General features: G+C 40.7%; 1 protein-coding gene across 3 annotated transcripts in view; it reads right to left on the bottom strand.

Annotated features, from left to right (window-relative positions):
* Window positions 1-462: 462 nt before the first annotated feature.
* LOC148355923 (guanine nucleotide-binding protein G(q) subunit alpha) overlaps window positions 463-25,818 on the bottom strand; it is a 64,089-nt gene continuing 38,733 nt past the window's right edge. The window contains exons 2-8 of one of the 3 annotated variants that reach the window (XM_088350202.1): window positions 22,968-23,152; window positions 20,820-20,974; window positions 18,352-18,480; window positions 16,533-16,661; window positions 8,783-8,912; window positions 3,911-4,064; window positions 463-1,021 (exon numbers count right to left, since the gene is read on the bottom strand). In XM_088350202.1, coding sequence (XP_088206328.1) covers window positions 831-1,021; window positions 3,911-4,064; window positions 8,783-8,912; window positions 16,533-16,661; window positions 18,352-18,480; window positions 20,820-20,974; window positions 22,968-23,152 — 1,073 coding nt within the window. In that variant the 3' untranslated portion in view covers window positions 463-830. The remainder of the gene's footprint in view (window positions 1,022-3,910; window positions 4,065-8,782; window positions 8,913-16,532; window positions 16,662-18,351; window positions 18,481-20,819; window positions 20,975-22,967; window positions 23,153-25,818) is intronic. The other 2 variants (XM_088350200.1, XM_088350201.1) reach the window with 2 other exon arrangements.

The following is a 25,818-nucleotide window of genomic DNA, read 5'->3' as shown; positions in this document are numbered from 1 at the left end:
TGACCATTCCGAAACACTTTCTTGTGTGGTCGGAGAACCGGCATGAAACGCACAACTCCGATAAATCAAACTCCGCAAGATTCAAACTGCTTCTGGAGTTCTAGAGAAGCGACGACTTCCTACCGGCAGAAAAAGATCTCGAGAGCCAGTGTACCGCTCGGCAGCCCGGATTCCTGCTCTCTAGGAAGGAATACTGGCAACGTTATATTTACAACCCAAAAAATGTCGTTTTGGCGATGCACGTACGGAGCGATTCTCAATTAAAGTCGCGGTAGCGCCGCCTGCCTTCTTAAAGGGGTATTAACACTTAAAAAGCCAAAGAGGGGGAGGTGTGTATGTGCGTCCTGGGTTACAATCCTTTCGAGTGTAGCCCCTATGGTCACAAAGTAGGCAAAAAGTAGATAAGTCATCTATGTGTAAGCAAAACTATTTACATTCAACAGAGCGCGGGCACTCTGAAACTGGAGGGCATTCTTTTCCTTTTATTTTGAAACACCGACCGATATTATATTCCTTAAGATGAGCACACTGCGATTTGTGCACGGCATGCGCGGCGTACTCGCGGAGGGAGAGAGAGCCCTTTGAACCCTAAAGTCTTTGACAGCGACGATAGTATACCAGGTTCGACCGTTAATTCTCCCCTGGAGAGGTTCACGTCACGAGCGTAATGATCAACACGGGGAACACAATAAAAGAGATAGCGAGTGTAGAGCAAAGCCGATGATCCGTGTTCCATGCAGACGTGTGCCTTCCTAAAGTGGAGAATACGATGCGTGTGAAATGTGTTCCTGTGTGCCTCTCGCTCCTCGGACTCCGTTTCCCGTCACGCTTCACACCAGGTTGTACTCTTTGAGGTTGAGCTGCAGGATGGTGTCTTTGACGGCGGCGAAGACGAAGCGGATGTTCTCCGTGTCGGTGGCGCAGGTGAAGTGGGAGTAGATGATCTTGTCGCTGTCCGGGTTCAAGTCCACAAACATTTTCAGGATGAACTCGCGGCCGGCGAGGGGATCGCGTTGAGGGCCTGGGGGAAACGAGGACGGCGCCACTTGGTGAAATAGTTTGGTTTATTTTTATGTTGGAATGTTAAGTTTCGGGAATGGCTTTTCATCTGATTTTATATAAGGAAACCCCTCAGTTAACGGGGTTAATGGTGATCGGAACCACTCCCGAAAAGTGAAAAACCACAAAGCAGTATACAACTCATTTTTTTCGCAGGCCTTGCCGACTCACTCAATCACTTATCCACCCTAACATAACAGTGTGTGTGTGTGTGAGAGAGAATATGTTCGTGAGTGCGACAGAGGAAAGAGAGAGAGACAGAGGAGAGACAGAAAGACAGAGAGAGACACAGTCAGAGAGACAGACAGAGAAAGAGAGACAGACAGACAGAGAAAGAGGGACCGACAGACAGAGAGGGACCGACAGACAGAGAGGGACCGACAGACAGAGAGGGACCGACAGACAAAGAGGGACCGACAGACAGAGAGGGACCGACAGACAGAGAGGGACCGACAGACAAAGAGGGACCGACAGACAGAGAGGGACCGACAAAGAGACAGACAGACAGACGGAGACAGACAGACGGAGACAGACAGACAGAGGGACACAGAGAGACAGACAAAGAGACAGAGACAGAGAGACAGACAGAGACACAGACAGAGGGAGAGAGACAGATAGAGAGGGACAGACAAAGAGACAGACAGACAGACAGACACTGAGAGACAGACAGAGACAGAGAGACAAACACAAAGAGACAGACAGAGACACAGACATAGGGAGAGAGACAGACAGAGAGGGACGGACAAAGAGACAGACAGACAGACGGAGACAGAGAGAGAGACATTGAAAGACAGACAGAGACATAGAGACAGAGAGACAGACAGACAGAGACATAGAGACAGAGAGACAGACATCCAGAGAGAGAGAGAGAGACACTGAGAGACAGACAGAGACAGAGAGACAGAGAGACAGACAGAGAGAGAGAGACACAAAGAAACAGACAGAGACAGAGAGACAGACAGAGACACAGACAGAGAGACAGACAGAGGGAGAGAGAGACACAGAGAGACAGACAGAGACAGAGAGACAGACAGAGACACAGACAGAGGGAGAGAGACAGACAGAGAGGGACCGACAGACAGAGAGGGACCGACAAAGAGACAGACAGACAGACGGAGACATACAGACAGAGAGAGAGAGAGACACAGAGAGACAGACAAGAGACAGACAGACAGGCAGACACAGACAGACAGTGAGCAAGAGAGCAAGGAATCAAATTGCTCTCATACACTGAAAGAAGCTCTCCAATTTCGTTTTATTTTTATATAAAGACAATAGAAGCATCCATTTAACTGCAATTATGTATTATTTGTGAATCTACTGTTATCTTGTTGAAGCTTGTATGAAGGTGCGACGCTACTTCACATATTTTCACTTTTGCGGGTGGTTTCGGTACCCATAAACTGAAAACCGAGGAATCTTAGTACTACCATATTTGTGCAATGATTGATCAATTGATAAAGATCGCTGACCCAAATCACAATACATATGTACAGAAACGTACGAAAAGCCTTTTTCATTCAATTCCATTTCATAAAGCTCATATCTATAAATACATTTGTTTATAAATTAGGAGCATTTTTAAACCAATTGGATGAAATGGTCCTTTTATGAACAATTATACAATTAAATATAACTTGTACATGTAAATCGTAAAAAATCAGATAGGCTTCTGTCATTTTTTTCTCTCTCCTTATTTATTGCAGAGGTATCGGATTCAAGACTATGTACCGGCACATACAAGAAATTAAATAAACTTGTTTTTCCTCGTGGATCAACCCCTAACATGTTCAAACCTAAAGTTGCTTGTTGTTGAATCTGCCCACCCCTCACTAGGATGAGTATAACACTCCAGTTATTCTTTTTCAAACTTTTTGTTGTTTTCATAGAAAATGCTTATTTTGTAATTTGCGATAAACTGACTTGGTAAACTACGGAAAATTTGTAATCAAATCAAATCCAACTTGTTTTTTGTTATTTTGAGAGAACAAAAATCACTAATTGTATCTGACAAAAGAGCTATATAAATAGTATACATTAATTTGATTTTTTTATCACAAGTCTAACCTGACCAAATATTATTTATTCAGATTTTTGGAACTAACTTGTTGTATATAGAATTTTAATAGGGTGAAAGATAATCCATCTTCTGCACGTGGTAGTTGTGTAGTGAAAGGAAGTCCGTCCCTTTTTAGAAAACTGTCTTTTTCGGCTCAACTCATTAAAGAGAGCACGGCTCCCAAACGGCTCACTTGCTTTGATGCATTATATTAAGAATCTCATCTCATCTGCCTTACCGCTTATCCTCAGTAGGGTCGCGGGAGTGCTGGAGCCCAACCCAGCTATTTCAGGCAGTGGGCAGGGGACACCCTGAACCGCTTGCCAGCCAGTCGCAGGGCACACAGGGACAGACAACTCAGAGACAATTTGGACGAGCCAATAAATTACATCATTTTTATCACAATAATAATCATTTTTCAAAATAAAGTACCCATATACATTGATCAATATTGACCCCTAAAATTGCTAAAGTGAATAGTTCCTTAATTAGATTGGTAGGGATATTAACAATAAATGATTATTTAAAAAAATAAACCGTTTGAAAAATTGATGGAAAAAAATATTTTAAATGTCCTGTAGTTTACCGTTCCAGCCACAAAGTGTCACTATAGGATGAAAAATTCATCTTTGCACCTCACAATTTTTTCTTCCCTCCTTATTTTATATTCCCTCCATATTTTATAAGTTGGTTATTGGAACCATTTGACAGCATATCAAAATGGTTCCAATAACCAACTTAAAATAAAATAATAACAGTTTCATTTCACTGGTGAAGAAAAAAAAGCAGTACCATCAAACTCCGGGAAGTAATCCACCAGGTGAGAGTACATGATCTTCTCCTCCAGAAGGTCCCTCTTGTTGAGGAAGAGGATGACGGAGGAGTTTTGAAACCAAGGATATGTGATGATGGTCCTAAACAGAGCTTTGCTCTCCTCCATGCGGTTCTGAAAATTAAGAAAAAGGTTAGGAAAAATATCTTAAAAGAAGAACAGCTAATAACTTGTTCATGGATCCAATTGGACTTTTCCTGATCAAAGTACTCCAAGTATCATCTCTAGGATGATCCTAAACACTTATCGTGAGGTTTGGGGTGTGTTAAGATGATCAACAAAAACACAGTGCCAGAAAATATCAAAAAATTATTCACTCGGAAAGAGGGAAGTTATAACTTAAGGGGCTGTGGTAAATTCAAAATCCCAAGGGTGAGAACCACCAGGAAAAGTATGTGTGTGTCTGTGTGTGGAGATCAGAAGAAACTTCGGGATAATTTACAAAACGAGATCAAACAATGTTCAACTATTCACGTGTTCAAATATAAATACAAAAAAAACATTACTGGCAGAATACAGAGATGAAGAAAATGGCGTATGAGTGATAATAGAGATGGGAAATACTGCGTTTACAACTATGAAATTATCTGCATTTATATAGGGCTTGTTAAATCAATGACTTCCCAAAGCGCTTTACAATGTGCTCCACATTTCCCAATAGCGGCCTTGCAGCCATGTAAGACGCTAACCTGCTTATTGGGGGTATTAGGGGTTCAGTGTCTTACCCAAGGACACTTCGACATGTAACACGGACGAGCCGGGATTCGAACTGGGATCCCTTGATCCCAAGACGAGCGCTCTACCTCCTGAGCTACTGCTAGTTAACCTTGTTGTTATTGTTACTATTATTATATCCTAACTGTTATTATTGCTATTGTTGTTGTTATCATTGGTGTCACAATGATATTTAGTGACGAGTAGCATTATAACGTTAGTAGATGGGTACTACGATGATTAGTGTATAAAATATGTGACTACTGTTATTATTATAATTATTGATATCCGACCTATGTAATATGTATATCCGTGAGAATTTGTTATGTTAGACACAAGAGGAGCTATCTGTAAAATGCATTTAATAGGGAAGATGAAAAGGTAGGTAAAAATAAGCGTCTGCTTCTTACTACCCCTTTTCGAACGTGTTATGTTAACATTATTTTTGTTGTCAAGTCATTGTTTTTGTCCTGTTTTTATTTCATAATGTTCGAGATAAAGTTTTCATTCATTCATTATAAATAGAACAAATACAGTCTTGAAAAAATTGGATGCAAGCAAGTCTGTGTTTGGCATGCTGTATGAAGTCACTTTTTATGACATTTGTATGTGCTTAAGTGCAATTAGATTTTGAAATACAGGTTGAAGAACATTGATCTGGAGTAGACCAGTAAAACACAACCAAAGGACTATGTCACTAACTGCCCTCTGAGATTGGATCTGCAACCTCAGTGGAACGGTTTAAATCTATGATGATGATGATGGCGGCGGCGCGCATGGACGCAGCAGCTCACAGCTCTTCATTTAATTTTCTATTTTGCTTCCTTTTGTGCACACATGCTTGGCCGATAATACCTATAGTTGCGAGGAACTTGATATCCGCAAAAAATACAAAGGGTTGCTGGATCTCCAAGGATGGCCAACCCACTAACGAAGCGGCGGGGACGGCGTAGGGATCGCAAACAAAAGCGAGGCTGTCGCTCGGGCCATGGTGCTAAGCTAAGGGAGCTACATCGGCGAAACGGCAGAGAAGGACACGAAGATGATGGAATTGTGCCTAATTCTACTAATATTTCCTCATCAATCTCTCCATCAACAGACGCCTGAGACTGGACTATAAATGACTTATATTTCATGTTGACAATATCTGTGTATTATTTGTTATTGCAACATCCTTTTCATCCTGTTCATCTGGAAGGGGGATGACCTCATGTGCGTTTCTTTCATTTCCATCACGCTGAGGTTTTTGAGTTTTTCCTTACCCTCAAGTAGGTTTTAGATCAGGAGATGGCTTTATTTTTTTCAAAAGCTGACCATGCGCCTCATAATACAGTGCGCCTTATATAAGGATCAATATTAAGTCGCAAAGTCTTGCAACTAAGGCAAGCAGCCGCCGACTCGATTTTCCCCCGAACGTGGAGTAGTCCGCGGTGTATGCTGGGATTTATATACCGGCGTTTCATTGGCTAACCAATGTGTCAACCATTATTTGAATCGATCGCTATTGGCTAAAGTTATTCGGAGCCTCGGATAGGCTAGAGGGCCGAAACAAACCCTGCAATTGGCCAAAAAAGATGTGTCAATCATCAGTTAAATTATCGCTATTGGCTGAAGTTATTCGGAGTCTCGGATAGGCTAGAGGGCCAAAACAAACCCTGCAATTGGCCGAAAAAGATGTGTCAATCATCAGTTAAATCGATCACTATTGGCTGAAGTTATTCGGAGCCTCGGATAGGCTAGAGGGCCAAAACAAACCCTGCAATTAGCCGAAAAAGATGACTGAATAGCAAGCTTGCTAAACTACGCCATTAAGAAACATGTTTTATTAGTCTGTATTTGTAAATATTTTACTCTCCTGGATTTACTACACTCACGGTTGTAAGAAGACCATGGTTGCGTATCATTATTGAGAACTTAGGTGAGCTATGCGGCTTTATAGTTTCCCGGTATCTTGTTTTAGAACGATCTTGATGTTGCTGTGATGAGTTGAGTGAATTCAACTCAATTCCAAGTGTTTATTGTCATATGCACAGTAAAGTTGCGAGCGAAAAAGAAAATAAAAAGTAAGGAATGGTTGGCATTTCTTGAATCCCAAGACTTTAACCTTCCGAATGATATTTGAAACGATGCGTTTGAGTGACATCGTACGGACACCGCATCCGCACGTGTCTACGACACGTATTTGCTTCTTTGCAAGCTTTGGGAATGTTAAGGGGGTAATCAGTTGGACTGAATCATCTAACTGTTTTGTCGACATTCCCGTTGTAGCGCCTTATAATCCGGTGCGCCTTATCTATGGAAGATATAGGACCAAAAACTATTTTTTGGGGGTGCGCCCTATAACCCGGTGCGCCCTATAGTGCGGAAAATACGGTAGTTTGCAATTATCTGTGGTCTGTGCAGCCCTTTCAGACTCCTTGTTATTAAGGGCGTCTTAAACTTGACATGAGGTTTTTGAGTTTTTCTTTGCCCTCATGTAGGTTTTAGATCAGGGGATGGTGTTACAATAATAATTTGTGGTCTGTGCAGCCCTTTGAGACTCCTTGTGATTAAGGGCTATACAAATAAACATGACTTTAGAAAAAAAATATCACTGAGCAGTCAAAAACATTTCAAACATGTTAATACATGGATATAAACTGCAAAAAAGAGAAGCAGTAATCTAAAAAAAAAGTACGATTTTAGAAACTAGGCACCCACAATTTGACAGATGTCTAAGGACGAGGCTTTAGTTTCACAGCTGTCAACGCAGTCAGCTTATCCCTGCATACTTTGGTGTCTAAACACTGCCCAGTCATTCAGAAGAAAACCTCATGACCACCACTAATACAATTGGCTGCTGTCAAAAAAATTTTTAAATGGTGGAAAAAAGTCACTGAATTATGAAAGACAAGCATTAAGGAAATGTGTACCCAGTAAGTACATATCCGTATGGTTAAACCGAGATAACGAAAATAACTACAGTGGAACCTCGGTTTTCGAACGCCTCTCAGTTCGAACAAATCGGCGTCCGACCAAAAATTTTGAGAAATTCTTGCTTCGCTGTTCGGTCAAAAAATCGGAGTTCGAACGCCAGTAATGCGTGAGTGCGTACGCTAGGGTGCGATGCTGAGCGGCGTACGGGTGTTTTAGCCCCTTATTATGCCTCCGAAGAAAGTCAGTGCAAGCGGCAAAGTTGCTACAGGTGAAAAAAGAAAAGTAGTGCGTACAAATATTGCATTTAAGAAAGAAATAATAGCCAAATATGAAGGTGGTGTGCGAGCGCCTTCTGCTGACCACCCCAAAGGTAAGAAATCATATTCATAAGATTACGATAACGCGAACGTACGATTAGCCTGGGTTAGCTTTGAGTTTACGTTAAACATTCAGGGTGTTGGAACGGAGCCCAACGTTGAGGGTGTTGGAACGGAACCCCCTTTGCAATGAACCGCTCACCACTTTTTGTGGAGACCCGGGTGCTAAATGACTTGTAAACGACCTGATTTTTTTTATTTTTACACGTTCATGTTAGCGTAATCTTTCGTACAGAAGATTACGATAACGCGAACGTACGATTGGCCTGGGTTAGCTTTATGTTTACGTTAAACATTCAAGGTAAACATTCTGGGTGTTGGAACGGATTAAAACGATTTACATTATTTTTAATGGGAAAAATGATTTCGGTGATCGAACAAATCAGTTTTCGAACAGGGTTCTGGAACGGATTATGGTCAAGAACCGAGGTTCCAATGTAATATGTTTTCACTTGCAGCACGGCGGAGCAGTGGTTAGCGCGTGTGCGGCACAGTTCTGAGGCCATGAGATCAAACCTCCTGTGTGGAGTTTGCATGTTCTCCCCGAGCTTGCGTGGGTTTCTTCCAGGCACTCCGGTTTCCTCCCACATTCCACAAACATGCATGTCTTGTTAATTGGCCAGTCCAAACTGTTCCTAGGTGTGAATGAGCGAGCGAATTGTCTGTTCCTGCGACAGTTCAGGGTGTCCCCTGCTCACTGCCCGAAGATGGCTAGGCTGGGCTCCAGCACCCCCGCGACCCTACTGAGGATAAGCGCTGCAGATAATGGATGGATGTTGTCACATAAGATCAAAAGGACGAGAATAGGGGAAGGACTTTTCTCACCTCATTATCCGACTCCACCAGAACCTGATCGTACTCGCTGAGCGCCACCAAAAACATGATGGAGGTGACGTTCTCGAAGCAGTGGATCCACTTCCTCCTCTCTGACCGCTGGCCGCCCACATCCACCATCCTGATTGGGGAGGGGCGTCAAACAATTGAGAACGACATCGAGATGGTTTTCTTACATCCCAATAGTAAAGACATACAAAAAGGCGCATGCATTGATGCAACTATGAAGGATGACATTCAAAGGAAACTTGAGGGCTCAAATCAAGTGAATCAAGCGGTTGAAGACACTGAAGGAAAGAGGCACCAGGAAAACCAGGCAGGGACAGGTGTCAATTCAAGACAGGTATGCGCTTTTTCATGCAGGAGATTATTGGTGCACAGGGACGATCATCAACAAATATTTGGTTCAGGGTTTGTAAACCTCTTTCATCACCATATTCAAGCACCTTTAAAGGACTTTCAAAGCCAATTTTCCCCCAAAATTACCATTAAGAGAAAAAAAATCCAGCGCTAATCAAAAGAACGGGAGCCTAAACTTTAGTTTCAAACTGTAACTCTAGCCCCAACCTTATTCCGGAACCCTAAAATCGGTTTAAAACTTGCAGCCCAAACCGTAGCCCTACCTACACCTAACCTTAGCTGTAACCCCAGCCTTAACCCGGTTTCAAACTGTAATCCTAGCTGTAAATCCACTGTGGGCCCTTACATTCAGTTTAGAACCCCAATATGGAGCTGAAACTCTAGTTTCTAACCTTAAGCCAAGTTGAAACCCTAGACCCAACCCTATTTCAGAACCCTTAATTCAGTTCAATACCCTAATAAGGAGTATAAACTTAGTTTCCAACCCTAGCCATTATGAAACCATTAAATAAGTTTGAACCCCTTTTTGAAGCCCAACACCTAAAACATGGCAACAATTTCAAGCATTTACAAGCACTTCACCCACAATTATTTTCAAACCTTGAAAACAACAACAAAATTTCAAGCACCTGTACGAACCCCATTAGTTCCTGTGGAAGGAGATTACCAAGCACGGACATTTCGAATCTGTTTTGGGATTATGTGTCTTTGTCCTTTTATTAACTAAAATTATGAAGTAAGGAATACAAATCTCACAAAATATTAACTAATACTCTGTTGAGGCTGACTAGTTAACTTTGACAGAACTTAAAACAGGAGTCGCTGATCTTTTTGAAGCTGAAAGCCAATTATCTTTATTACTGATCACATATCTGTCAAACTCTGCTAATTGCTTGCTTTATTAATTATTCCCACCGTCAGTTAAGACTGACCAGGTTAAAACTTTGTGGCAAAACAGAACAATCAGAACCAGCAAACGTAACGAGCAGTATCAAGTAAGTCCCTTCATGTCTGACATAGTCTTTTTCATCCTTTAAAGCGAAGGTCGAAAACTGAAGGCTCGCAAGCCATATACGACTCTTTTCATGAAGCCGAGACAACACTGATAGGGCACAGTCTCTTCTACAGTCAAGGAATCCCACCAAAGGACTCCGTTTTGGCTGTTAATTGCAAAATAATTCTCTATATGGAAGCCCATTAAACAACCCATCTGTATTGTTGAGACACTTTATGACAAAAAGCCACAGAACAAACTAATCATCCAGAAGCTCCAGCAAAGCACCCAGAGCAATTTGATTAGGTGAGTGGTAGGAATGGGTGGAATTATACATACGCACACTCTACCCTGTGCCCCTCGCCCGGCGCCGTCTGCACTGAAGGTAAATACGCTGGTATTCTCGTTTGCAGTATTTGTGACATTATTACATAAGAACTTTGCTCGCACCTTGTTTTGAAACTATTATTTAGAACACAAATTACAAAACTTAAGTATAGCGGAAGGAGATACAATATAAATGGTATATTTATACTGATATGGGACATAGGGTCTGGCGTTATTAATATTTCATAGATTTTTATCAGATCATCGAAGGTCACACAGTGAAATAAAATGTGCTGAAGATTTAGCTTTTGTCTGGAGAGCGGGTTTAGCGGTTTTGTTTTGTTTTTGTCTTAAAATATATGCTGCGGCTCTCTCAAAAACTATACATATATGTATCTATAGATCTATAGCTAGATCGATCGATCTATAGCTAGATCGATCGATCTAGCTTATAGAGCTATCTATAGCTAGATCGATCGATCGCCCTATAGCTAGATCGATCGATAGCCCTATAGATTTATAGCTCTATAGCTCGGTCGATAGCTCTATAGATATATAGCTCTTTAGCTCGATCGATAGCTCTATACATTTATAGCTCTATTGATAGCTCTATACATTTATAGCTGTATAGCTCGATCGATAGCTCTATACATTTATAGCTGTATAGCTTGATCGATAACTCTATAGATATATGGCTCTATAGCTCGATCGATAGCTCTATAGTTATGGCTCTATAGCTCGATCGATAGCTCTATAGATATATGGCTCTATGGCTCGATCGATAGCTCTATAGATATATGGCTCTATGGCTCGATCGATAGCTCTATATATAGCTCTATAGCTCGATCGAACGCTCTATAGCTCGATCGATAGCTCTATCAATAGCTCTATAGCTATCGATCGATAGCTCTATCAATAGCTCTATAGCTATCGATCGATAGCTCTATCAATAGCTCTATAGCTATCGATCGATAGCTCTATCAATAGCTCTATAGCTATCGATCGATAGCTCTATCAATAGCTCTATAGCTATCGATCGATAGCTCTATCAATAGCTCTATAGCCATCAATTGATAGCTCTATCAATAGCTCTATAGCCATCAATCGATAGCTCTATCAATAGCTCTATAGCTATCAATCGATAGCTATATAGCTATCGAGCTATATATGGAGAGATATATCGATATCTTTATAGATAGATTTTTATTTAAAAATAAAAATTGTTGCATTTATGGCTTTTTGTGTCAAAAAGGTTCCCGACCCCTGATCGAGCGAGTGACCCACTTCCAGCAATGGATGAGCCAAGAGTAATGACATCTTGGAAGCTAATTAAAAGAGCAGGAAGTACGACTGTTTATGAAAGGCTCCCTTGTCAGTGTCGGTGGTGGGGTGGTCGTCGTCAGAGTCTACAACATGCGTTTGTTTGTTGCTATGCAGCATTTCGGGTGACACGCTCCATCCGCATTAACACAAGAGAAGCATCGCACGCTGGAGCGAACGCAGCCGGACGCCCCTAAACGTGCTTGTGTTTCTGGCCTCTTCACTAAAAGCGAAGCCATTGAGAGCTTTGTAGTGAGTCACCGTCAGCCGGGCCGAGTGGAGCCTCTCTCGGCTCTGGAGTGCAACCGCGTTGCAGTTATTTGCAGCCTTGCCGAGCGTAGGAGGCGACTGACAGGACGCTTTCCTATTGATTTGCGCTCGACTGTAATCACTCTTTGCTTGTTGGTTACATCCATTTCCAGATCCTCGCTTTTCATGCCGGGAAAATAGATATAAAGGCTGATCTACGGACTGGCAGCTGGCCTGGATTGTTTATGGGCCAAATCTTGAAAGGATGTCGACTATAGAATCCTCAGCATAAAAGATTATATGTGACCTGATCTCCTGAATTGAGTCAGAGTGAGGCAAATATGGGATAAATGGAAGAAATGAGCTTTAAAATGATACCACACTCAAACATTTATGATAAACTATTTCGAAGGTATGGCGATTTCAAAGGCAGCACGGCGCAACAGTGGTTAGCACGTGTGCGGCACAGTTCTGAGGTCATGAGATCGAACCTCCTGTGTGGAGTTTGCATGTTCTCCCCATGCTTGTGTGGGTTTCCTCCAGGCACGGTTTCTTCCCACATTCCAAAAACATGCATGTCAGGTTAATTGGCCCATATTGTCCCTAGGAGTGAGTTGTCTGTCTCTGTGTGCCCTGATTGGCTGGCAAGCAGTTGAGGGTGTCCCCTGCCCACTGCCCGAAAACAGTTGGGATGGGCTCCAACACCCCCGCGACCCTACTGATGATAAGAGGTGCAGATATAGAAGGAAATAATTTTTAGCACATATTCATTTAAATACGCATTAAAATACCTAAAATCGGAAATATTGAACATTAATAGCTGTTACTTTCCCTATTTATGTGTATTATGAAACTTGGGTAAAGTGTTTTCAAATCTTATATATTTCAAAATAGGGAAAAATGTAAAATAAAATATATATTTTTAATGATTTTCCTTATTTGTTATCGACATGTAGCTAAAAACAGAACGTTATACCTTGCGACTTATTTCGGCAGAGTGGGTCACATATAATGGGAAACAGGGTTGTGTAGGGTTACTTTAACTGGACTACTTTCAATTACTTTTGGATTACTCCAATACCAACTATGCTAATAAAAGACAAAAGAAACTAAATATGAATAAAATGACTTAATTTTGTGCAGGCTTGGAGAGTAACGGAATACATGGAACGGCAAAAATGATGTTGGCAAGCTGTTTGGATTTATTTTCATTTATGTTCGTTTTGCCGGAGATCAAAGAGATCAAAGCCAGGAGAGAAAGCTTACCACGTGTTGTGAGTCATCATTTTATTCCTATTTAGTTTATTTTGTCTTTTATTAGCATATTTGGTATAGGAGTAATACAAAAGTAATTGAAAGTAATCAGGTTAAAGTAACCCTACCCAACCCTGATGGGGAAATGACTACATGTTGTACAACACGAGACGACAAATAGTAAATCTGCATTTGAGTGTCTAGGTAAAAACGTACTTCATATATTTATCATTAACAGTTGGGCCTAATATATTCTTATTGTGATCAAGAATGGAGGAGTGCAAAAATCCCAGATACTAACGATATAATTGGATAGATAGATAGATAGATACTTTATTCATCCCCGAAGGGAAAATGTAGTTTTTCTGTACCTAATCAGATTTTGTGCAGGAATGCTAGCAATTAGCTAAGCTAAAAGCTAACCCCTCCCGTTACGTTGCAGTCAAACTGACACGTATTAAAAAATGGATTTATTCTATACTTTATATACTGAAGGCGAATATCTAACGATACCTATTATAGTATACCTAATACATCTAAACATTATTTTATTATTGATCGGGCAGTGGTGGCATGACATATATAGATTTAGATTTTTTTTCTGTATAGTGGGTCACAGGAACATTTTTTACAACGAACGAATGAAATTCACATTTCGTTCGTTCGTTTCAATTATTCTGTCTTATTTCAATTTTTTCAATTATAAAATTATTATTATTATCAATTATAAAAATTTCAATTATTCAATTAACCATGATTAACTAGAATTGCATGTGTTGAAAGAATCTTTAAAAACTTGAGTCGCTTCGTTAACTACTTAAAACATCAAATAAAATAAAAAAATAACCCCAGCGATCTGCTTCTTGGTGTATATTTACCCCACTGTGAAGTGGGCAAAATAAATAAATAAATAAAAAGTCAAATAAAAATGGGCCGTTTTGTTCAAAACAGTTGTCCGTTTAGTAAAAGGAGCTCTGGAAAATTACCACCTGGTATAAACCAGGGGGTCGGCAACCTGCAGCCCAGGAACCGCATGGCCCTTTTCCAAAAATGTTCACAAAATTAAAAAAAAGATGGGGGAGAGAAATGTATAATTTGATTTGCTCTCTTGCTGGTATCATTTCCTTATCCTCACTGTAAATGTGGACCTGGAGTCGTCCAATTTTGTTGTCACAGCATATCCCATGTTGTAACAATGACAATAAAGGCATATTCTATTCTATTCTATTCTAAACTCCTGCCTGGAGAACTTAACTGCGATGCAAAACTACGGGTCTGCTCTCCTCAGCTTGTTTTCCTCTTTCGCCACTGTCCCATGTTTGAAGAGCGTACGGCTTAAGCTCCGCCTCTTTTAAAGGGGCAGCGTCACAAGCTCCTATTTTTTTTTTAACCATTTTGTTTTTATCAACTCATGCTTGGATTTATTGCACTTTTTGTGACCCAGATAAGGGGCAAAGTATGTACCTTCCATTTGGTTATTTTTCGAATACTCAAAATAATATAATATTTCAAAAATTGAATTTCTTAATTGCATTTCTTTAATTCTATCAAACCAATGATACATACTGCATTTCATTAACATTGTAATGAAGTGAAATTTGAGGCGGTATCTTACTACAGGATAGGCATGTGATGCATTGTTCTCCACGGAATGCGCTGCATTCAAATTAAAGTTATTTTGATAGTTATTATTGCTAATATAGAAACATTCATTATAAGGCTTATATAAGGCTTCTCATTTTTTTTCGACATGTTTTTTGTTTTTATGGTCCAATGTGCCATTAACATTTTGTGTGGCCAACTCCTGGTAATTACAGACCCCAAAAATTGGGTCATGGTGTTAAAAAAAATAAAATCCAAGGCACCATAATTGATTTTATGGTACATAATAATGCCATGAATAAGTCTGGCATGTCAGATTTGTTTTATCCCTTCACACATTGAACATAAATTTGTCGACATTCGATAAAATGGTCGACATTCGATTGACAGTTTATTGTTGTGACCTAGCTTAATCTAGGTTCACACTGCAGGGCTTATTGCTTAATTCCTGTGTTTGGGGTGAACAGCGATGTTTTTGTGAGATTGTTCAAATTTCAGACTAAATAGGACTTCTATGCAACTTAATCTCCTGTGTGAACGCTAGAACTGGTCCACTTCTTTCTTGCTCTCGTTTTTTTCTCCTGCTCTTTTTTCTTTCTCGCTCTTTTTTCTCTTCCTTCATCCTTCTTTAGCTTCTTCCTTCTTTTCTCTCTTCCTTTGTTTTTCTTTCTCTCTTGCTCTTTTTGTCTTTTTCCTCTCCTTTTTTCCTCTTCATTCCTTGCTTATTTCTTTTTCTCTTTCTTTCTGTATTTCTCTCTCCTTTGATTTTTCTTACTTCCTTCCTTCTCTCTCTCTCTTCCTTCTTTATTTGTTTTATCTTTTGTCCTTTCCTTCATTATCTCTTCCTTTTATCGTTTCTTTTGTCTCTTCCGTCATGTCCCGTCTTTTAGTTCTTTCTTGTTTTTTTTCTGTTTTTTTCCTTCCATCCTGCAGCCCTTTGAGACACCTTGTGATTAAGGGAAACATGACACGTGCGCAGAAGAGGACACGTGACGTCACACGCAATGCACTCATGTTTGCGGAAGTACTCATGGATTTCAATGGTGGGAAGTTGTCACCCCCCCAAAAATAATAATTTTATCAAAAACCTCCGTTCCCCCCATCAAATGCTCTCCGTGTGGAATGATTTGAATGTAAATATTGTTAACTCCCACTGAAGGAGGATCACTTTATCAATGAACGCCAATGTTGTTGTTATCTGTGACGAGTAACATGTTGTGAACCCAGTAATGTTCTGTGAGTTACAAAATAAACAATTCATCCTACATGAATGTATGAATTAATGACACTCCGTGTTTGCGCCCGCCGTGGTTGTTGATTTTATCCCGCCTGGTTGAAGGCAGAATCATGATGTTTACTGCCTATCGATGCCGTGCAGATCGCATGAATGCGTTTTGACCGTTCACACTAAAATCGCATTCCAAAAGATCTGAAATGTATCGGATTGAAGACCACATATATTTTTACAAACTAAATGAACTCGGAATTCAAGGCACCGGTTACAATGAGGAAGTGTAATGAGTTTACGGGATGCAAGTTAGGCAAGCTGAAGGTGGATTTCACATGCCGCCTGGACATCAAATGGAAACACGGGCAGGCTGGAGTTAGTCGAAGCGGTGCAATTCTTACTTCTACCTGAAAATGATGCTTTGCAAGTCGAAAGGGTATTCTATGATCCCAGTGGTTGGGATTCGAACCCTAAGCACATCCTGTTGGGTGGGTAGATAGGAAGGTTCAGCGATACGATCCAGATCGCTAAGATAGCTGGAGACAGGATGGAGCGTGAAAGACAGAAAGAGAGGAAAGAGAAAGTGAAGCATAAGAGCAGATATAGCACACAAGCCCTCCACAAAGTGAGTGGATCAGCTCAGATGCAACCAAAGACAACATTCCTGAGCACCGCGAGGGGATTAGATGAAACTTTGTGCCAGAACCCCCAAAGGATTTTGAGCCGCATTCATGATGGCAACTCCCAGAGACGGAATTTTATCCTCACAGAATTCTGTGACGTTTTTACAAACATGAGCAATTTTCTGCAAAACATGTCAACCTCTTGGCTAGGGTTGCAACAACGAGGCAACATTGTGGACCAAAATCGATAGTCATCTGAATTCTTTGTAGACTTTTGTCCCCAGACACGTTTTTTTTTCTCCAGACAGTGATGCATCTCTACATCAATATACTATGCTGAAAGTCTCACTGTCCCAAGCATCGCAAAGGCACGCGTTAGGTGATGACGCAATGTGATTTCTGCCAAGGGCTTTGAACGTCAAAGTAAATAAATTCAATGAAGCGCAGGTACAGGGCAGTATTAAGTTCCACTCCCTTTGGTAGACCATTTTCTTATCATCTAATAAGGTTGCGAAGCAGCTTATTCTTTTATTTTAGCAACACGGATGATCGCGAGGGTGATTATACATGCCAAAATTTTGAAGCATTTTAGCCTGGATATGGCGGGTAAAAAGACTACTTGCAAAGTTTACAAATGAGGCCTTGCGTCTTCATGGTTAGAGACCAGTGACGCACAAAAAAAATTCAAAAGCACACCGGACAACTGAACGTAACAAGAGTCTGACTCGCCTCAGTAGTATTAAAGTTCAAATCAATACGGTTTAGATTACATAATTGTTTATTTTTTTTACGCATCTATTTCACTATAAAAAAAAGAGCAGACTGTGCCTGACAAACGTATTGGAAACTAAATGCATGCAGTCTGAAGAACGTCATTTGTTATAACAGTTCGATTTCAAAGTGTTAAGTTCTTTTCTAACAGACTTTACAGTTGACCACTAAATGTACTTTACAAAGTGTTTTTTGTTTTATTTACTGTTCTACTGCTGCTAATGAACCTGTACCTGGTTTCCAGGGGCAAAAAATGTTCATATGATTTTAATTTATCATTTATTTTCCTCATGCTAACATTTTGGGATTTTACTTCCTTTGACGCGGGTTTCAGATCAGGGTATGGGTGTAATGGTGGTCTGTGAGGCCCTTTGAGATTTTTTGTGATTACGATCGCTACAAATAAAAATTACTCTACTTGATCGTCCCTTAAAATGACCTGTGGTTCATTTATGGATGTATGTCCCTACTGACAAAACACTGCGCCTTTATTCAGCTATTTATTCAATTTTTGTACGGATCTGCATGTATTTTTCATGGTACCCAGTTTTCTTATCTTAATTTTCCACATAATTAAATCAGCTAAATTCCGGAAGCATTCATAATTATCTAATTCTTCAACTAATCATTTCAATAGTCGATTATAAGAATAGTCGTTGGTTGCAGCTCTACTCTTGGCATGTCTTGCAGGCCCAGACTGTTGTCTCATGGAAGGTTACCATCAGGGATGCGTTTACGTGCAGCCCAAAGCTAGCTTGTGGCAACAGCGGCTTCGGCGGTTCACGGCCAGGCCAACCAGAGGTGTCCTGGGCGGCGCCCGGGCCACCAGTACCTGAAAATTATATTCTCCAGGTCAAAGGGATACTCAATGATGCCCGTGGTTGGCACTCGAACCCGCAGCACGTCCTGCTGTGTGGGCACGTACCCGGACGTCGCTATTCGTTCTAAATCGCTAAGGTAACTGTGGGATGAGGAGGAGCATAAGACAAGGAGGCACACATCACGGACACATCACACAAAACATTGGGTAAACCTCCAATGTCACTTAGACTTCTTTCTTTTCAGAAACCATCAATTCCGGACTAGAAGCCTGGACTTTTTTCCAACAATTTTATCACTGTGGGTTAGCATATGGTGAAGCTTTTTTTATGACTCGGATGGTCGGCTGGCTTTGACCTTTTGAGGACCAGGGAGTCCGACGGTATAAAACAAAGCATCGCAAAAACACGCAGTAGGTGATGATGGGATGTGATTTCTGCCAAGGGCTTTGAATGTCAAAGTAAAGAAATTCAATGAAGCGCAGGTTAAGGGCAGTATTAACAACCACTCCCTTTGGTAGCCAATTGTCTCATGATCTAATGCGGTTGCAAAGCACCTAGCTCTTTTTATTGCGATGCGGATGAGCACGAGGGTCATTATACATGCTAACACTAGTTACTAAGTAGCTGAGAGTTATCGGACTGATAAAAGCCCAATATGACCGTCCTGTTTTTGGCCCGTTTGAAAAACTTTACCGCTACCACACTAAAATATACAATCAGCATTTATGTTTAATGATTTTTTTTAAATTTATTTAGTAGTAGCAGCAATACTTTGTCTCCTCTACATCACTTTGTCATGTGTGCAAGGGATGAGGAAGCTTAAGATTAGTCAAATGGCTTATCATTTGCACAGGCTTTTACGATTCTATGGGGTTCTTAATTTTAGTTGATACATTCCATCGAGCTTTGTTTTTAGATTGTTTTTGTTGCACTCCTGCTTATGTTAATGCAAATTTAATAAATATTGACTGCTGCGCTAGTTTATTAGGATTGACAACTGCAGACACAGTCCGCAAACAAGTGTCTTAATCGCTCCACAATGCGTTTCTTTTCTGTACTAGACATGTCCCCCCGCTGTTTTTTTTTTAAATGTAAGAAATTGACATAAATGAGTTCATTTTTATTGCTGTCCTAAGCCTGTCGCTTCAAATCCGGTGCGGCTTGTTCAAACACAAAGTTTAGTTTCTTCCTTAAATTTGCGTATGCGGCTTTTATTCAGGTGATCTTTGTAGTCCAGAATTTACGGTTCTTCAAGTGTTCTTCAGAAAGATGTGAGGTCACTTCATCAGGATCACCAATGGAATTTTTCCATCCTCACATCTGTCCAACACTATAGGAGTTATAAAATATACTGCATGTAAATAATGTGGTCAGACACCAATAGCCAACTTTCATGTCTTGTTACTTTTATGTAGTTCTCTGATATTGTATTAAACCATGAAGGGTTCGACAGGTAAAGCACAACAGGGGTGGGGAAACTCATTTTAAAATAGTCAAAAGTTATTTATTAAGTTTGTAATAATAAAAATATAAAAATAACATGTGTTATGTAGAATATACTGGGCTAAACTAAAGGTATTCCTATGTGCATCACATTTTTCATTTGCAACATTTGTTGTCAAACAAGGTCCACAAATTGAAATTTAGATCATAATAAGTAGAAAAAGTACAGTATTTTCGGAACTGTAAGGCGCACCGGATTTTAAGGCCACCTTCAAATTCCTTTAAGTTTTATTTTTTTTTAGGTGTTCAATAGCTTACGGCTGATGTTGACCTCCTACTCTTGTTTTCTTGTCTGTGGTTGTTGTGCACTGATTGCATTTCGAGTTATCGTACCGGCACTAGAACCTGCTGCTGGGACAGGAAGCTGTAAACTGGACATTCGGTTTTTACCTATCATTATCATGCCGACTATGTTTTGTGTATTGTTACCCAATGCAAGATTCATTGCAACCTGGTCATCCTAGAAAGGGGATTACCGAATGTGTGGCCCTTTCTCACGGTTTCTTCTTTTTTGAGTTTTTCCTTGCCCTCATGCGAGTTTCAGATCAGGGGATGTGGTAATGGTGGTCTCTGCAGCCCTTTTGTGATTAAGAGCTATACAAATTAACATGACTTCTAGTCCGGAAAGTATGGTAAACATCTAAAAATGATCTCAGTGAAATAGAGACAACGTGTCTGGAAAATAACAGAAGTTTATCACTTTACAAAGAGATTTTCACTCAACTTTTGGAATTCGCTGTAGTGATGTAGTAATTTCCAATTTTATGAATCTATTTTCGAATAGAAATTCCAGCCTACAGTTTATAAGGCACACTTTCAAAAATTTGGCAAATGTTTATTTCTAGCTGTGCCTTATAGTTAGGAGAACACATTACTTTGTATCTTAAAAGTCGGGAAATTCCGGTAACGATGATGAATGAGCTCAAGTATCATCTAGGTTTTTTTCTTTTCCTTTTTTTTTAAGAATTAGACGTACTATTTGGTGGAGTCGGAGAGCTGATACTCGCGCCTGCGGTCATAGGCCTCCTGGATGCCAGGGTCAGCCCAAAGCATCTTGATGGCGCCGATATATGGTTGGTCGAAAGACGTCACCATCTCCACGTCCACCTCGCGCACTAGTTGTGCATTGTTCTGAAAGACAGAAAAAGGGGTATAGTTAGTTCCAGACTACAAGCTTCTACTTTATTGCTACAGTTCAAATACTGCTGAATTAAATACAATGTGTAGGCTGGAGTGGGAGATCGACAGGCCGATTGGTGCAGCATCTCCCTTTATGAAGACCCTGTACCGGTCCGTGGTGGTGAAGAAGGAGCTGAGCCGAAAGACAAAGCTCCAATTTAACCGTCGATCTACGTTTCTACCCTTAGCTACGGTCACGAACTGTGGATCATGACTGAAAGAACAAGATCCCGGATACAAGCAGCTAAAATTCATAGGCGCGAGCGGCCTTTCCAGCAGCTTCCTGTTATTTCGCTCATTTTGTGATTTATTGTTCTAAGTGACTGCTTCTATCTTTGGTGTTTTTCGTCCCGTTTGACAACTACACTTCGGATGACTTTCTATCCTATGGTTATGGGTTTTAACACACAAAAATACGTTTAGGAATCAACTCCTTGCCCTGAAGAATTCTCGTGCCGGCGTGATGAGGGGGCCCTATCATGGCTGCAGAACTGGAGCTAAGGTGAAAGCTAAGCGGCTAGCGACGTTATAAGTCTTCGGTACCGTCCGTAATCATGGGAAATGTGAACCCTACCAAATAAGACAGACGAACTGGCGTACAGGGAGTGCAGTTTGCCGTGTTTTACGGAAACGTGGCTCACGTCTAGCATCCCGAACGCTAACATGGAGCTACCCAGCTTCAGCACTGTTAGGGACAGAGACACAAAAGCCTGCAGGAAGCGGAGAGGAGGTGGACTCGCTATCTACGCGAACACGTGGTGGTGTAACCCTAGGCACAAAGATTTCCATCTGCTGCAGGGACGACGAACTTTTGAACTAGCGTGTGACGTCATCCACTCCGCTGTTGCTAAACTACAACACAGCACCCCGAGGCCATCCTGTTAATCTGTTAATAAACAACAAAAGGATACTACTGGAAGTGTGAATTTCCCTACGGGGATGAATCAAGTATCTATCTATCTAAAATGAGTATCCTCCGCAGGGTGGCTGGGCTCTCCCTTAGAGATCTGGTGAGAGGCTTGGTCGTCCGGGATGGACTCACAGTAGAGCCGCTGCTCTTTTGATTGAGAAGAGCCATTTGAGGTGGCTTGGGCATCTGTCGGATGAGCTGGATAAAGTGGCTGGGAATAGGGAGGTCTGGGCTTTCCTGCTGAGGCTGCGAAACCAGCAACCAGATAAGTGCAAAAACACGGGTTGATGGATAAATGTAACAAAACCGGAGGTTTGACAGTAGGTAAGTATTCAAATTGTACTCTGGATTTTCACCCCAAAAAATCAAGTCCTCAATTTATATATATGAAGCAGCGGATGCTATCCATCAAACAAAAATGTACTCCTCTTTCAATATCCTCTGCGTTATTGTCAGGTCACTGTAATTTACCTTTAATCCTCTAGGAACGACAACAAGCGATTGCAATTTGGTCCATCACCACGGGTACCACCAATGACAACAGCAAAAATAACCACGTCTAGCTTGCAATCTGGCACTATTCTCCATAGTATGGTTGCCCTTTCTCTGGTTGAGGAGAATTTTAGACATTTTATGCAACGCAGCCAAAGGCGTTTAAGTCTATTTTCCACTCCAGGTGATTGGCATCAGGGGTGCGCCAAGCTTAAAATGCAATAAATGTAAATGAGCATAAATTTGTTCATTTTTATGGCTGTTTTAACCCTGCGCCTTAAAATTTGGTGTGGCTTGGAAGGAGCAAAAAATTGAGTTCTGTTTTTAAATTTGAGTATGCGGCTTTTAGGGTTAGGGTTAGGATTTTCCTCCCTATTACGTAGATTTTTCACAAGGATTAAGAAATGGAGTACTGTACAAGTATTTAGTTTGGTCTTTTCAATGTATCCTTCATTTGGGTCTATAACTGAATGAAGATTAGGTACAAGTTCTTGTTGTTAAAAAGAAGTTCAAGTACAAAATCGAATATTCAACCTCACATACCTTGTTCTGTTCAAACTTATACGGAATCTTGAGGGTTTCGGTGGCACGGATCATGGACTGCATGGACGTAAAGATGTTCTGGTAGACTAGTTTGGTGAAGCCCTTCTTGTCCTCATCGGTGTAGCCTGACCCATGGATGATTCGCATTTGCTTGATAAAAGTGCTTTTGCCACTTTCGCCAGTACCTGATGAAGAAGAACACGGTTGGTGAAACCACAGCTCAAAGGGAAAATCAAGTCAAAAATTTACATTCCGATATTTCTTTAGAAACCAGAAAACTGAAAGGTGGTACAAAACAGTCAAAAAAGAGCTATGTGTATTAGAGCGGCAAGATTAACCGAAATCGAAAAAATATTGCCATTTGACATAGTGCAATTGTGTGATCACAAGACACTGCATTTTTTTTTTCAAGGATTTGTAGAAAGCAACTCTAAAAAAGCTCTTCAGAAGATAATGCAGTTCACTTAAGTTAAACCTATTTAAAAATCGGGTACAAGTCACCTAAAATCCCAATTCCAAGGTACAAAGTATATTGAATGCTGTTGTTGAACCGTTTGGAAAATCTGGACGGTTTTGGTCTCTTTTGAAAAGTAACACTCTGAAGGTTTTCCCCCCAACCAAAATGATCACTGCAAGTGCTACAAACATTGAGTAATAAAAGTTGGAACACACAGAAATAAAAGGGTTTTATTCTCGCCTGAATTTTGTCTGCAATCACATGCCTGCCGATAAGTGTGGCACGAGCATTTTAGCTGGAAAACAGTAGGGACAATGGCATGAAGCCTTACCTGGTCCCGGTTCAAAGTTGATGTCAATCTGAAAAACTAAAAATTAGTATTTTACACCTTTTAAAAAGGTACTGTATTTTCCGCACTATAAGGCGCACCTAAAAGCCTTTATTTTTTTCAAAAGGTGACCATGCGCCTTATAATACAGTGCGCCTTATTTATGGATCAATATTAAGTCGCAAAGTCTCCCAACTAAATTGCAGCCGCCGACTAGATTTTCCCCTGAATGCCAAGTAGTCCGCGGTGTATGCTGGGATTTATTTACCGGCGTTTCATTGGCTTACCAATGTGTCAATCATCATTTGAATCGATCACTATTGGCTAAAGTTATTCGGAGGTCAAGGGGCGGATGCTTTTTATCATTTACAGGCTGGCAAAGGCTTAAAAGGCAAAACAAAGCCTGCAATTGGCCGAAAAAGATGTGTCAATCATCAGTTGAATCGATCACTATTGGCTAAAGTTATTCGGAGGTCAAGGGGAGGATCCTTTTCATCATTTACAGGCTGGCATAGGCTTAAACGACAAAACAAAGCCTGCAATTGGCCGAAAAAGATGAATGTGTATAGCACGTGGTTGACGGCATACAGAAAGCATTTTTTACTATTCTGTATTTGTAAATATTTTATTCTTCTGGATTTACTACACTCACGGATATAAGAGGACCGTGGATGCACATTATTATTGAAAACAACGACTTCAGTGAGCTACTCCGGCTATATATTTTCCCTGTATCTTGTTTCAGACTGAACTCGATGTTTCTGTGATAAGCGGTGCAGATAATGGATGGAATGGAGTGTCTATTTTTAAATTCAACTCAATTCCAAGTGTTTATTGTCATATGCACAGTAAAGTTGCGAGCGAAAAAGGAAATAGAAACTAAGGAATGGTTGGCATTTCTTGAATCCCAAGACTTTAACCTTCCGAACGATGGAACGATGCATTTGAGTGACATCTTACGGACACCGCATCCCCACGTGTTCTCGACACGTATTTGCGTCTTTGCAAGCTTTGGGAATGTTAAGGGGGTAATAAGTTGGACTGAACTATCTGACTGTTTTGTCGACGTTCCCATTGTAGCGCCTTATAATCCGGTGGGTCTTATGTATGTCAAATATAGGACCAAAAACTATTTTTTCGGGGTGCGCCCTGAAACCCGGTGTGCCTTATAGTGCGGAAAATACGGTATGTCTAGGCATTTCTAAAAGTGGCCATTTGGAGACTCAAAAAAGACCCGTGACTGGTGACATCATCCAGAAATGTCTTTGCCTCTCAACAGACTGACGGCCCTGTCACTAGTGTTAACCCTTGGATGTATAAGTGGGATCAAAAATGACCCTATGGATTGTTATTCTTCAGAATCTTTAAAAATAAAATGTAAAATTTTCATATTTCAGGTATTCCTCATAAAACATGTGAATGAGAACAACTCTCAGCAGAGATTAGAACCATGTAGACCAGTGGTCCCCAAACTGCGGCCCGCGGGCCGGATGCGGCCCGCCTCCACATTTGGTCCGGCCCCCTGAACAATACCAGAAAGCATTTTGATTTTTTTTTTTCATAAATGTGTATTTGTATTTGATAATAAAGTTGGACTTTTCCAATAAAATGTTACTTAGTTATAAACTATTTTCATTATTAACTATTAGTTAGTAACTATTTTATACGGCGCAACAAGGGTTGCTGACTAGTTAAAATGTTATATTTTGGGATTTTGGTGTTTTGTAAAGCAGAAAAAGTGAAGTACCAGTATATCACCACTACATGACATAGTCTCACAGGTCAGAGAAGGGTGTTTGGGGCAAGTCTCACGGGACCTTACGTGATTTAATGAGACTTGTTCAATAAATCACTCTTATTGTCAACAAGTAAATGGTGTTGTGTGAGACTGACATTTACCATCTATTTTGCAGGTGAGATGTACAATAAATTTTTACATTTAGGCACTCCTGCAATCATCACACTTTTTCTGTTACAAAATGACCCCGGCCCCTCATCAGAGAAGGGAAAAGGTATGTGGCCCTCACAGGAAAAAGTTTGGGGACTCCTGATGTAGACACTTGTTG

The sequence above is a fragment of the Urocampus carinirostris genome, chromosome 12 (genome assembly GCF_059441175.1).
Source record: "Urocampus carinirostris isolate Australia breed hairy pipefish chromosome 12, RoL_Ucar_1.0, whole genome shotgun sequence".
In the NCBI taxonomy this organism is placed as follows: domain Eukaryota; kingdom Metazoa; phylum Chordata; class Actinopteri; order Syngnathiformes; family Syngnathidae; genus Urocampus; species Urocampus carinirostris.
The sequence above is the reverse complement of the archived record's forward strand: the minus strand, read 5'-3'. Positions and strand labels throughout refer to the sequence as shown.